General features: G+C 38.9%; 1 protein-coding gene across 1 annotated transcript; it reads left to right on the top strand.

Moving 5' to 3' along the window:
* Positions 1–231: 231 nt before the first annotated feature.
* Positions 232–3,513, top strand: LOC146704895 (uncharacterized). The gene is made up of 3 exons (XM_085462345.1): positions 232–1,105; positions 1,362–1,644; positions 1,826–3,513. The coding sequence occupies exons 1-3, from the start codon at positions 900–902 to the stop codon at positions 2,366–2,368; spliced, it is 1,032 nt and encodes a 343-aa protein (XP_085318471.1). The 5' UTR covers positions 232–899; the 3' UTR covers positions 2,369–3,513.
* The last annotated feature ends 10,081 nt before the right edge of the window (positions 3,514–13,594 follow it).

Here is a 13,594-nt window from a genome sequence, read left to right on the forward strand (position 1 = left end):
AAATAACTGGAATGCTCCATCTTTTGGTTTTAGAGCTGAACAAAAAACACAAAAACAAAAAAAGAAACTTAAAGAAGTCCAGCCGCCTTATTTCTAAGCTCTTTTTACTACCATGACCTGGATGACCGAGAAACTACACAGACATGACACAAAATTTACTTTTGTACCAGCTGAAGTTTCAAAATAAAACACATCTAGCACTTAACAGATAACAGCACTGTCCAAATGTTCCTGCTTTTTATGATTTAGGATAACATCCTACAAGAAGTAACCGCTTCCTGTCAGAATTTGGAGAGTAAAATTTGATGAGTGAGTGATTAAGCATGTGGGTTAGGGTTATACCTAAAACGATATGATAATATGTACTCTTGGAAGGATATTTTCTTGTATAGATTTCTAAATTCTTGACAATCCTGTTTTCATCAATAGTTAAAAGAATGAGTCATTTCCCAGCAAAATTAGTGTTGATTCACTCTGTCAATAATATGCTTGATGTAATTTGGCTGTTACAGTTTTTGCTCGTTGCTTGAACACTATAAACCCATGCTTAGACTAAAGTAACACAACTTGAAGCTTTTGTTACCATACCCCAAACACATGTACCCATACCTTAAACAAAAGTGCTGCTTTGCACTCTGGTTGCAATTATGCAACACACTTACTCCTTTATGCAACACACATGGTCCTGCATACTACACTCTATTTCATACATAAGACACTTCGTTCAAAAATGAAATTTCAGGGTGCCATTTGGAAAACACATGTATCCAAAATACAAAACACATCGGGTAATTGCAACCACTCAAATATACACCTGAAGGCACTTACTTGCAAAACTGAACACCAATTAGCCAACCACAAAAAGCCCTCAGTTTAGCCAATTCAAGAACTTTGCAAGCATGGATGGAGGGAGAGCAAGAGGAAGAGGAGGAGGAGGTCAAAGAGGCCATGCACGGACCCATATTTCTGATGATATAAGAGCAACTTTGGTGGACCATGTCATCAACCACGGCCTGACTATGAGGGAAGCTGGGCAGAGAGTCCACCCACATCTAAGCCGCTTCACAGTGGCATCTGTAATAAGAAAATTCCGACTAGAAAACAGGTCTGTCTTCATCTCACTGCCTTCTACTCTACTCAGATGGTTTTCATAGTACTGTTCTACAGTTACCATATCAAGTGTACAGGGTATTGCAGGGTGCTAATGCTCCTTTTGCAGCCAAAGTGGTAGTTTCTGTGAAACATACCATGATTACTTATATTGAAGTACAGTGTTGTACAGTGGATGATACAGTATATACAGTGAAGTACTGTAAGAAAAATAAGCAAACCGATGACAATATGTGGTTGTATTTCTCTAGAATGACTCGAAGACCTTCTGGGGGAGGACGCCAACGCCTGTTCACACAACGGCAGGAACTTGCTGTTGTGGACCTAGTGAGGGCAGACAATGCCATCCGTCTCCACCAGCTACGACGGAAAATACTTGCAGACAGGCGAGTGTTCAGCAACATAGACCATGTGAGCATCACCACCATCAGACGCATCTTGGGTAAACACAGCATCACCATGAAGCAGCTCTACAGAGTCCCATTCGAGAGGAACAGTGACAGGGTCAAAGGACTTCGAGCTGAATATGTACGGGTACGTGTAACTGTCCCTTACATTTACAATAGAGTATTGGTGAAGTCCAGTAGCAGCTGAATATGTACCATATCAGTACCACATGGATCCATTCTGAGAGCTACACAGGTACCTGTGTGATGGGGTGAGGGTGCTGTATGTGTAGCACTGTAGTACAGTGATATGTTCCCCTTTTTTTCAGAGAATCTTGGCCATGGATGGAGCTGCACAGCCTCATGAATACATTTTCATTGATGAAGCTGGATTCGACCTGAGCAAAACAAGACGACGGGGTCGTAATGTAATTGGCCAAAGGGCAATTGTGCACGTCCCAGGGCAGCGCGGGGGAAATATCACATTGTGTGCCGCCATATGCCTTCGAGGGCTTCTGCACCATCATGCAATACTGGGTCCATACAATAGCCAACACATACTCACATTTCTAGATGCTCTCCATGATATAGTTGTACAGAACAGACCAGATCAGCCCAGGTTTGTGGTGATATGGGATAATGTCAGTTTCCATCGGGCTGCTCTGGTCCAGGCCTGGTTCTCCAACCAAAGTCAACTTGAAGTGGTATGCTTGCCCCCTTACTCACCATTTTTAAACCCTATAGAGGAATTTTTTTCGGCTTGGAGATGGCGTGTATATGACCGCCAACTACATGCCCGCATGCCTCTTCTGCAGGCAATGGAACAGGCCTGCGGCGACATTCAGGTGACAGCAATCCATGGATGGTTTTGACATGGAAGAGGATATTTTCCCCGGTGCCCAGCGGGAGAAGACATTGCTTGCGATGTTGATGAGGTCCTGTGGCCAGACCCCAACAGACGGCGGGATCCATGAGCCCACGTATGCACAATTGTCATGATTTTTTGTTTACAGTATAGTGTTTTTTCTATTACTGTATTATGGGGTTTTTTTTGTTTTGGTTTTTTTTGCTTTATCTGAATTCATGGTACTGCAATGTACAATATTGAGTAGGTCTATTTGCTTTTTTGGTTGTTTGCAAATGTGTCTCCTGAAAATATGCCTTCTGAATGAACAATGGAAATCAAAGACTGCAGTGCTTTATATAAAGTAGACTAGTGTGTTCCTCCTGCTCTGTAAGTGTTTGCATATGATGCAAGTATGTGTCATTTTGTCAACAGAGTTACATTTTGACAAAGGAATGTTAGGTTTTGATAGCAGAGTTTAGGTTTTGAGAGTAGAGTTTCAATTTGGTGCAGATGTGAATGGTATATTTCCCAGTGTTGTGTCATGTTTACTTGTGTTTAGGGTTTTGGCACAATGAGCAAAGTTTTGCAAAATGTGTTCAGGCAACGGGCAAAAACTGTAATTATAAAACATACAGGATGTTTTGAGTAATAACCACTGAAACCACTGTTTGTTTCAGAAAGTGATTAAGCAATGAGAGCGATGGTAGAGAAAATTACACCACTGTAGGCTGATTTACCATGTGGCAGTAATAATATTGCCCACTTTAACAAGCTTAATGGACAGCACTTAAGTCAACAGCAGTTAACTGCAACAGAAGAGGGGCCTTTTTTCGCTATGTTAATGCAATCAAATTAAATTACTTTCTATTTGTTAATTTCCGCCTGGTCGCTTGTTTTCTACGAAGCTGCAGGCAGCTGCGTGTCTTTATCTGTATGCTGTCAACACGCATCTGCCTTCTTCAGTGAACAGTCAAACTTCTTTTTCTTATCCATCGCTCAGGTGCATCTGTGCATGCGCATGTAGGCGTGTGTGTTTACATGCCAGTGCAGGGGAGAAAACAGAGCTCTTGCCAAACCCTCCTACGGTTTAATGATCAGTGCATGTTGTAATTGTTCTTTGAGATTTGCTGAGCATAAAAATAAAATCTGAACGTTCTGCGGCCTAGAGTAATCCAATATTATTATAACTGAGGACGCAGTTATTCCCCCGCACCTGTTTTTTTTTTTTTTTTTTGCCAAAATCAGTTATAATTTAGGAAAACTCATGAGGTGTGTCATAAAAGTTTTCTTTCACCATCATCCCAATTTCAAGTGGTTTGTCAGTCTGTGCACATTTTTTTTATACATGAGTGAAATTGTGTATCTTACAAATGTAAATAATAGTAGTAAAATGATGTTTGGAGCACTTTATTTTTTATGAACTACTTGATTCAAACACTGAAGGCTTTTGTATAAAAGTATTATTATTATAAGCTTAAATATTTCACGAGTAGCTATATAATATTAAAATGTATCTGAAACCTATACCTCAGATTATTATATAAACAGTATGTGTTAAGTGAACTGGACTTATAAGAATACAATACACTTGGACATCTTGGTGGTGGTGAATCAGAAAGAAACAAGAGCCCGAAAAGCACTGAGCTTTGTCAGCCTGCAGTGGATGCTCCTCTAAATGCAAAAGGCTTCCGAGTGTTCGGTCAGTGCCTGTGTGTAATGTCTGTCTTGTGTCATGTTGAATTAATGTTTTTTGTGATTCATGACAAATCAAATCGAAATCACCTTGTCTGCTTTTTGCAAGGCTTTTGAGAGGGCAAGAGAGTTTGTCTCTTTCTTCCTCCCACCAATTTCAAAGGGATGCACGTATACACACACACGCACGCGCACACACACACACACACACACACACACACACACACACACACACACAGGAAAGATAAAACACAGACCCTGATGTGCGTTAAGTCTGAAGAATTGACAGATGGAATCAAACAGTGAGTACAGATGAAAGACAAGGCACACAATGTCTGTTGGTTACTGTGTGTGTATGTATGTGTGCGCGCACAAGTGTGTGTGTGGATATGATCAAAGCTAATCTTGCCTTTTCTTAAGGCGATCTCTCAAAACACAGTGTCACTGTTTGCTCAGCATAGGCCTGGTTGTGAATACATAGCTACGACTGGAATTACAGAATTTTTTTCACATCCCAAGGAAAGAATGCAGGTCAGCACCAAGTCAAGACAGGAAGTAGCTGCAATCTTTTTTATTATCTTTTTTTTTCTCTACATGCCAAAAGGCCTTGATAGTGAAATGAAAACCCCTCCACCTTCGTTTGCTAGATTTTAATTGTGTCTCGTTTGAGAACCACTGGTGGAAGCCTTCAGGTCATGAAATGCCATCATTTCACTGCGCCATTTAACAGCACTCACAAAGGATTTATCAGATTTATAGTGAACGGGATAACATATTTCCAAATCAGATATGCATTTATTATCCTCTCAACCATGTAGCGTGATCTCAGGACACCTTGCAGGAGATTTAGTACAGCAGCTGAGAACCTCTGAGCACTGTCGTTTTCACATAAATATCGATAACTCAAATAACGTCACAGCACAAAAAAAGATGACTGATATTTGCTGAGACTTTGCACAGAGCTCATATCACATTTACATTCGTAACATTTTTCAATGCTGTGTTGCAGGTCTGCCGGGAGCAATGAGATCTATACTGCTAATAAATCTCTTGCCCATCTATCTTCCTTGTTGGGGGTCTCTCCTGGTTTCTTTGGAGTGATTATTTAAATGCAACAAAGCAAATTGGGGAAACTTAGATTAGCAGTGTGTGACTAGTATCAGAAGACCATTGACTGTGGGATTTAGATCAGCAAGGACATTGATAAATTGCATAACTACCAGAAGATAATTGGCCACTGAGCGCAAAACGTGATAAGAGTACAGCCTGTTTTAGCTCTGCAAGGATGAAGTAACTGGGATCTGTTCAGTTGCAGTAGTTATTTAGTGCACATCTAGTGGATATATTTTTTGGTACACAAAATTATGATCATGTTGTTTTAACACTTTTAGAATTTCCCCTTCTCGTACTCTGTGTTCCCTGTTGTTTCGTTTGAGCTATTAAAATTATATTGTTAGTTTTATAAATGGTCTTCGAGGTGATGAGTCACTCTTGTGCTGTCTCGTGCAGCCAAACCCAATGCAGTGCATGGAAAAACAAAGGTTTATGTATTAGAGGAGTCTGTTTCTTTTTACTGCATTATTTTCAGCCAGTCGCCAAGGACACCAGTAATCAAGGATTGCGCAGGCAGGACAAATGCAGAATGTCAGCAGATGTCCTTGGCTCTCTGCCCTTACTTGTAGTAGTTAATGCTTTTTCGTGACAGCATTAAGAATCACAAAATTAAAATCCATTGTTTTGTTTTTTTCCATCCCTCTTCTTCTCTGGAATTTGGAAAGATGGTAGATTGGTTGGGGTTTTTGTTCCTCACTCATGAAGAAAGTGTTCTTTTTCTAAATAACCACTTGGTAGACAGAACTTATTAAGTGCACTAAAGCAAATCTTATTAAGGTTAATAATATTTTTATTAAGATGGTTAAACACAGCAGACCAATGTACCAAGAGACTTTTGAGGTTATCCTAAGCAACGCTGATTCTTTTATGTAAACTCTCAAACTTCTTCCACAAATTTGTATAAAAGATTTCATGATAGTCTATCCAGTAGCGTATTTATTGAAATGTTTCAGTAAAGGCCAAAGTGGTCAAACCAGTCAAAACATTCCTACAGTCATGCTGCTAGCAGGCTAAATATTATTTCTGTCCACTCTATAGCTTTTTATGGTCCTTCTCACCCATCTAATTATTGTTGCAAACCAGGCCCCAAGCTTCCAGAGGACCTATATCCACACCACAAAGGAGAAAATGAGAACCAGTTCTTTGGGGGAAATGCCTCATTGATGCCAGAGGTCAGAAGAGAATGGACAGACTACATCAAGCTGGTGGGGAGGCAACAGTAACTCAAGCACTCATTACATCTAAGGTATGCAAAAGAACATCTTTGAAAACACAGCACATCGAACCTATAGCAGAAGAACACCAGACCAGATATCGCTCCCGTCAGGTAAGAACAAGGTTCACCAGAGTAGAAGATTAAAAATATATTATTTCGTCTGATAAGTCTTGAATCCCACTGGGACAGAATTTGGTGTAAACAACTTGAAACCATGACTCCATCCTGCCTTGTATTACCTGTTCAGGCTGATGGTGGTAATTCAATTGTTTGCAAGATATTTTCTTGGCCCAGTTTGGATATAGTTTCAAGTAAGCATGATTTAAACACCACAGCCCACCTCAGGATTGTTTCTGATCATATCCATCCCTTTATGCCTGCCATGCATTCAACTTCTGATGGGTGCTTCAAATAGAACAATATACTATGCCACAAAGCTCAAATGATCCACAGTGGTTCCTTGAACACGCCAGCGAGTTCATGAACTCCACAGTTACCAGAGCTCCACCAGTAGAGCACCTCTGGGATGTGGTGGAATGGGGGATTGACATGATGGATGTTCAGCTGATGAATCTGCAGCAACTGAATAATAGTATCATGGTAGTATTGACCGAAAATCTCTGAGGAATGTTTCCAGAATCTTGTTGAATCCATGCCATGAAGTTAAAAGGGGGTTCAACCCAGTGCTAGTAAGATGTACAGAATAAAGGGTGCTGAATACATGTGCCAAAACAAACAACCGTGTGAAAATACCTTGCGGGGCAGCTTAGGCCTGATGGCCACTGGGGTTGTAATGCACTGGCAGAATCCCTTAAGAATATGATGAATTGTAAAGGCATTTCCAGTCAGTCTGTTGTTTAGTCTGCAGAAATGGGAAGCTGTAAAACAAACGGTTTGTGAATAACAACTTCTCTCAGTGGTGAAACAAACTGTGCCTTCTATTAAAGGTTTTGCTTCATTTTGAACTGAGATCAATGCATTTACATATTGGTCATACTTGTTTCAGATAGAAGATAAAAGATACTGGGCAACAATGACATCGGTGCAAATACTTTTTCACACCACTGTATGAATTATTATGTTATTTTTAATCTTAGTCCATCCAAGAATCTAAATCACCTTCCTGTTCAAAGTTTTAGGAAACACTTGCAAGTCAAACAAAAGTACTTTCTATAGCTGCTTTGAAATTATGATTGCACACTTAGTTTACAGGAGGACTAGAAATGACATTTTATTGATTATGCCAACATTAAAAATGACAGTACATCCACATACTGGGTTTCTTTTATTGGAAAAAGCAACTGAACAGTTTATATTTATCCATCCATTGTGTAAGGCTACATGGCCTTCAACGAGTCACCGAGCAGATGGCAACTCCAATCAGGCTGCTTATGACTGACGGTCATGCCTGAAAACACACAGAGGTCAGCACTCATCTATAAAGCACATAGCTATCTATACAACACAGATAAGAAACATTCATGATAACATGAAAGCCTGAAATGTGCACTCACACCGCCTTGAAGCTTGTCAGTAGGGCAAAGAAAGCCTTGTGAGTAGATAGATGAATTATTCAGAGTAATATGGTGTATAGTCTTTCACACCATATTCCCCTGGCTGTTGAGCTACACTCACCTTCACCTACCGTAGCTGAAAGTGTTTCCTATGTAACCACCACTGAAGTGCCATAAAATATTTAAAAGCAACTATAGTACCCTGACTGACCTAACCTTCTGTTATCATAATATGAAATTTCTCTGTATTTTGCCACTTATATATTTCAGATTTGTGTCTGACCACAGCAACACTTTGTTAATGCTATCATTTTCTGTGCTCATTTTCCACATCAAACTGTAATTTATCTCACTGATCTTACGCAAAACATATGAAGCACATAAAATCGATTAAACAGATTTTTTGCATCATCATGCATTAGAATTCTCAAGCTCGGACTTAAGTGTGTGAATGTATTGGTACTGTCTTTTAATATTGTGAGTTTATTGAGGTCAGAGGTCATCTCATCAGTCATGGGTCGTGAGCTCCCCTCACATCCCCCAGGTCTCCTGATATTATGCAGAAGGACCTCTTTAAAAGCACAGCTATGCTAGTGTGCTCTTGAAGGCAATTCAATAACTATCTAATGACCGTGTGCAATCACATGAAAAGACCCTTATGCTGATTGACAATTAAAGTGATGATCATTATTCTCTTTCTAATCAGCAACAATTTCGGAGGAAAGACCTTTGGCCCATCCCATCCCACCCCCTTCCCCCTGCCATTTTCAGCTTCTCCAAATTCAGCTTGAAATCGAGGGTTTGTTGTTTATCAATTGTTTAATAAGTTATTGCAGTTCTTTACCTTTTCAGCCACCACAGGCCTATTTCTAATAAAAAGACTGTGGGCAGTTTTCAGGCATTGAGGAGAACACACAGGTTAAATTCACTCAGGGAAGACTGTCACATGGTGTTAAACCCAACCTATTAAAAGTCTGCCTAAGTTTCTATATGGTAGACTTATGGCTAAAAGTAATATTAAGACTAGACAAAGTAGTTATGTTAGAACAGTAAGCACCCTCTACATTAAAGAGAATTGTAACTCCTGGGGATCTAATTAATTCTTACCATTTATTTGGCCCTGTCCAAAAGTAAACACTTTGTGATGTAAGTATGTATAAGGATGTATAAAGACTTTTTTTCTTTACAAATATGAAGCCATAGGGGGTTTAAAGGGTTACATTTGAAGCAAGGCTCTGTTATTGTGATTACTTTGGTCCAAAATGCTGCTGTTAGACTCCTGGGTCTACCTTGCAATATAAAGCACCTTGAGGCGACTGTTGTTGTGATTTGGCACCGTATAAATAAACTGAACTGAATTGAATTAGTCTGAAACGTCAACATATTTCAACTATCTTGGCAACATTATGCTGGTTACTTGTGCAAGTTAGGATTCATTTCAAAATACTTTTGTTTACTTCTAAATGCTTTGATGGGATAGCCTAAATAAATAAATATAAATAAATATATATATAGGTTGCAGCTCTGAAAACCTGGAATAGCCTTCCCGTCTAGATCAGGTTGACTGCCTCACTAACAGTTTTCAAGTAGCAACTAAAACCTCTTCTCTTTCTTTAAACTTTTTATTATAGATTTAATTTACAGCTGTGTCTTTCTGTAGGTTAGTACTTTTAACTATGTTAAGTTATGATTTAATATGTGTTCCCTTATTGTTTTGTAATTTTGTTCTACTGACTTCTGTGCACCAATACCTGTGCTATATAAATAAACTGAGGACCTTTTTTTAGTGCAGAGGGTAAGGCCACACAGTGTGAGTAGGTTGGTGACAATCCTTTGTGTCACAAGTTTCTGTTGTCAATAAATATGTCCAGTAAAGGTGGCACTGTGGTCGCAGTGTTGTAGTTACAGAGGAACCTTTAGAGATTTGGTTCCCACAGCAACTGTGCAGCTGTCATGTGGCTGTCCCTATTAACTACCAACTTATTTTAAATCCTTCTTTAAATCCTTTAAATCATGATCTCTCTCCATTTCAGACACAGGGACAATATATAATTCAAACTCTCCTCACCTATCTTATTTATTGATCATTTTCATATACAGGGAGTGGTTTTGATACAATACAAGAGAAGACCACCAAATTAAACAAGCAAACTCTTGACCCCTCACTCCTGACACAGGTTCTAATTAAATAGTCATATTAAGACAAAAAATATATAAAACTTTGTATTCATTTTCTTTATTTAAATCCGTATCTAACACAAAAAAAGGTAAATCCATATATTCATTATGTCCAGTCCACAAAATTGGAACAAATGTTCTTCTTGTTGCTTTCATGCATGCTACAGGTAAATAAAGATGCTTTTTTTAATGTACTGTCTGTATGTGTAAGGCTATCTGTAAAATCTGAACATTGAGGGTTGAAGTGAGTAAAGACAAACTGGGGATGAGATGTTACAAGGTTGGGAAAGCCTGTGTTTTTGATGACGACTCTCCTATAATAAAAAGGTTTGTGCTCAATATAAAAACAACACTTCAATGCAGAGACCACTTTCAATCATCTAAACAGCTACCTGTTATAAACAGGATATAGTCATATGAAAACGTGAAAAAGAAAGTTTTCATAGGTCCTGTGAAAAACTAAGTACGCCTGTAGTCTTTCAGTAGGAGTTAAGAGGGTAAGTAGAAGCCAAATGCAGTTGGTTCAGTCATCATGAGCAAGTGTGAAAGCAAGCACTTAGGCGGTTTGCTGGTCTGGAGCATTCAAACATCTTTGAACACAATGCTGCAATCCTCCCAGGAGTGGGATAATCTCATCCCGAGTCAAACTGTGCAATACACAGGGAAATGGAAAGAAAACTGTGTTAAAGTTAAGTACAATTAGAAAAGAACTGACCACATGTCTCTTATTTGGAAGGGTTGCCAGGAAAAGGCCTCGTCTGCCTAAAAAGAAGTGCAGGTCAGCAGGTCAGGTTAGGTTTGCAATGCTGCGTCTGAGCAAACTACAAGACTGCTGGATCAATGTATTTTGGACAGATAAGATGAAAATGGAGATTTCTGGACATCATGCATAACTCCATATTTGAAAAAAACAAAAACAAATACAAAAACCAAACAAGCAAAGAAATGACTGTAGCATACGTACCAGCACAAACAAGTCATAACAACAGTCTTGCATGGTGGTGGAGGGGTAATGATTTGGGCTTGTTTTGGAGTATTTCTGTATACCAAAATATTCTAGACTCAAAATTGAGACCATCAGTCTGACAGCTAAAGCTTGGCTGAAATGATCCTAAGCACAGCAGCACATGTAGAACACAATGGTCCAGTCAAAGTGCTGACCTCAACCTGATTGAAATGCTGTTTGAGAACCTTAAGAGGAATATGCATAAAGCAAACCTCAGAGAACTGAAGGAGCGTTTTAAAGGAGAGTGGGACAAAGATCCTCCAAAATGATGTGAGAGACTGATAAAGTCATACAGAAACAGTTGATTCAGGTTTTTGTGCCAAAGGTTACTGAATCATGTGGCGTTTACTTATTGTAGTTTTCACAGGACTGTATGCTATATTTAATATACTACGAGAAAACAAAAATCATCAACAAAAAACTTTTTTTTTTTTAAAAGCCTAATCAGTTTTTGCTACAAATCAGAACTGAGGATGGTTGTGCGTTGCTTGTGGAAGATTTAAAATGACTTTTTACTATCCAATCTTGATAAAAGAGGTCATTTTCAAGAGTTAGATTTGCCTTTCCTTGCTGGGAGCATGCCAGGCCTGCAAGAGCCATGAATCTACTCCTGAGATGTGAGGAGCCAGACTTCCAGGTGTGTTAGATTGGACTCGGGTAGACATAACAAAAGCCTCTTGCCACAAAGATTTGCAGTTTAATGTTGCTGTTTTTAACATTTTTAACCTTTTTTTAAAAAAAAAACAACCCATTTTGGAGTTAATGCCAAAATGAGTTGTATTTCAGTTTATACTGCTGGATTGTTCCTCCCACACTTCTTCTCTGGTTTTAATTTGTAGCCCCACTTTGCTGAAGCTATCAGCAGATTTGGCATGGTACAGGAGCCTGAACTATAAAAGGCTTATTAGGCTTATTAGCAGAAAGTTCTTCAAGTACTTCACATAAAAATCGACACCTGAAGGACTTCCAGCCTACTTCTTGTCCTCAAATATGTCTCTAGTACCGTACATTGCATTAAAAAGAACTAAATTGCATTTTTCATTAAAACGTGAATTATTTGTTCTTACTAATCTTTACATAGCTGTTTCAATGACCTTTTCTTTTTTAACCTTCTCTAAGTTTATTGGTGCCCAAGAGTGGAGGGCAGGTCAGGATGAGATACTTCCAGTTCTTTACAGGAACTCTGAACTTGAAAACTGCACACGTCTCTGTGCTGAATGCTCTATAATTTGTGCTCTCCTTTCCCCCTTCTTTTTGTCTGATGTCAGACTCTCAGTCTTTGTTACTGTTAAAACCTGTCAGTGAATCCTTAAAAACTGCTAATTTACATCCTTGCTTTCATCAGTTATGCTACAGTAACTTCCATTTTTACAGCCCGCTGTCCTGATGCAGTGCTTCATTCCATTATCTATGCTGGAAAGAAAAAAAAATCCTTTGCAGCCACTGCTTCTAGCTGAGAGAATTAAACTGTGCTCCAAGAATCCCTACATTGTTTTCTCACTAATTATCCTGGACCAAATCAAGAGTGAAAGCATCAATCACTGGGAAAGACACAGTTGCTGTTGAGGTGAAATGCTATTAAACTTTGCACAAAAAAAACAACTTCATCTCGGGGGGCTTATTGCTGTAATGATGCATAATCTTCATTTACAAACACCAAAGCATTTCTTGTGTTTTATGACAGCAATAACGACTCCTCGTCTGTGACGGTGACCGCGACTGTGAAAAGCGCTTTATTTATTTCAATTTCTTTTTATCCCAGAGTAAGTTTTCACGTTGCCATTAATGCCGACAGTCACACAAGTCCCTTTTTAAAGCTTTAACACAAAACCTCATGCAAAATTTAAGATGGATCTCCAGTTTCATGAGTCTCTGTCAGCGTGACTGATGTTTTCTTTCCCCCACTGGGGCTTCAGAGTGAAGTATCACAATAGGTGACAGTGATCTGAGACTTTGTTGTTTACACACAGGTGGGGAGGAAAAAAGCAGAGGGACCATTGCCTGTTGCTAAATATTTTATGGAGCTGTCCTCTGTCATCTAAAAATTCCCTCAGCTTCTCCATACTTTGAATATGTTGAAAAAGAAAAGGGATTTTTAAGGACACTAAAAATAATTGATGCCTTATTATTTGCCCTCATAGCAAAATTTCAGGATAATCGCTACAGTTCTGGTACATCACAGACCTTTCAGACGCATGCCCTTATCATTTGAAGTATGTAAAGTAATTACTGGAGAGCTCAAATCCTTCAAAAGTAATTTTTTACATCCATAATAATGTCCAAAGTGTAAGCATTGAACAACAATCGCAGTGGTTTAATGATCTTGTTTGTTTTAGGGGGTAATAGCATCTTGACAATCTCTTTGAGTTTAATTAAAAAATATATTTTCATTCTTCCCCTGTGTCTGCTTTTTATCTGTACTCTTTTCCTGTTACTTCCTCTCATTTTCTGGACTCCCTGGGGGTAAAACAGCTGGTTAAATATTCAATAATTTCACTTACAAAACTATTACAGAAAAAAATAACTGAAATG

Source organism: Copadichromis virginalis, linkage group LG7 (assembly GCF_057382275.1).
Source record: "Copadichromis virginalis isolate Kocher_CV1m ecotype Utaka linkage group LG7, C_Virginalis_male_GT1.1, whole genome shotgun sequence".
Classification (NCBI taxonomy): Eukaryota; Metazoa; Chordata; class Actinopteri; order Cichliformes; family Cichlidae; genus Copadichromis; species Copadichromis virginalis.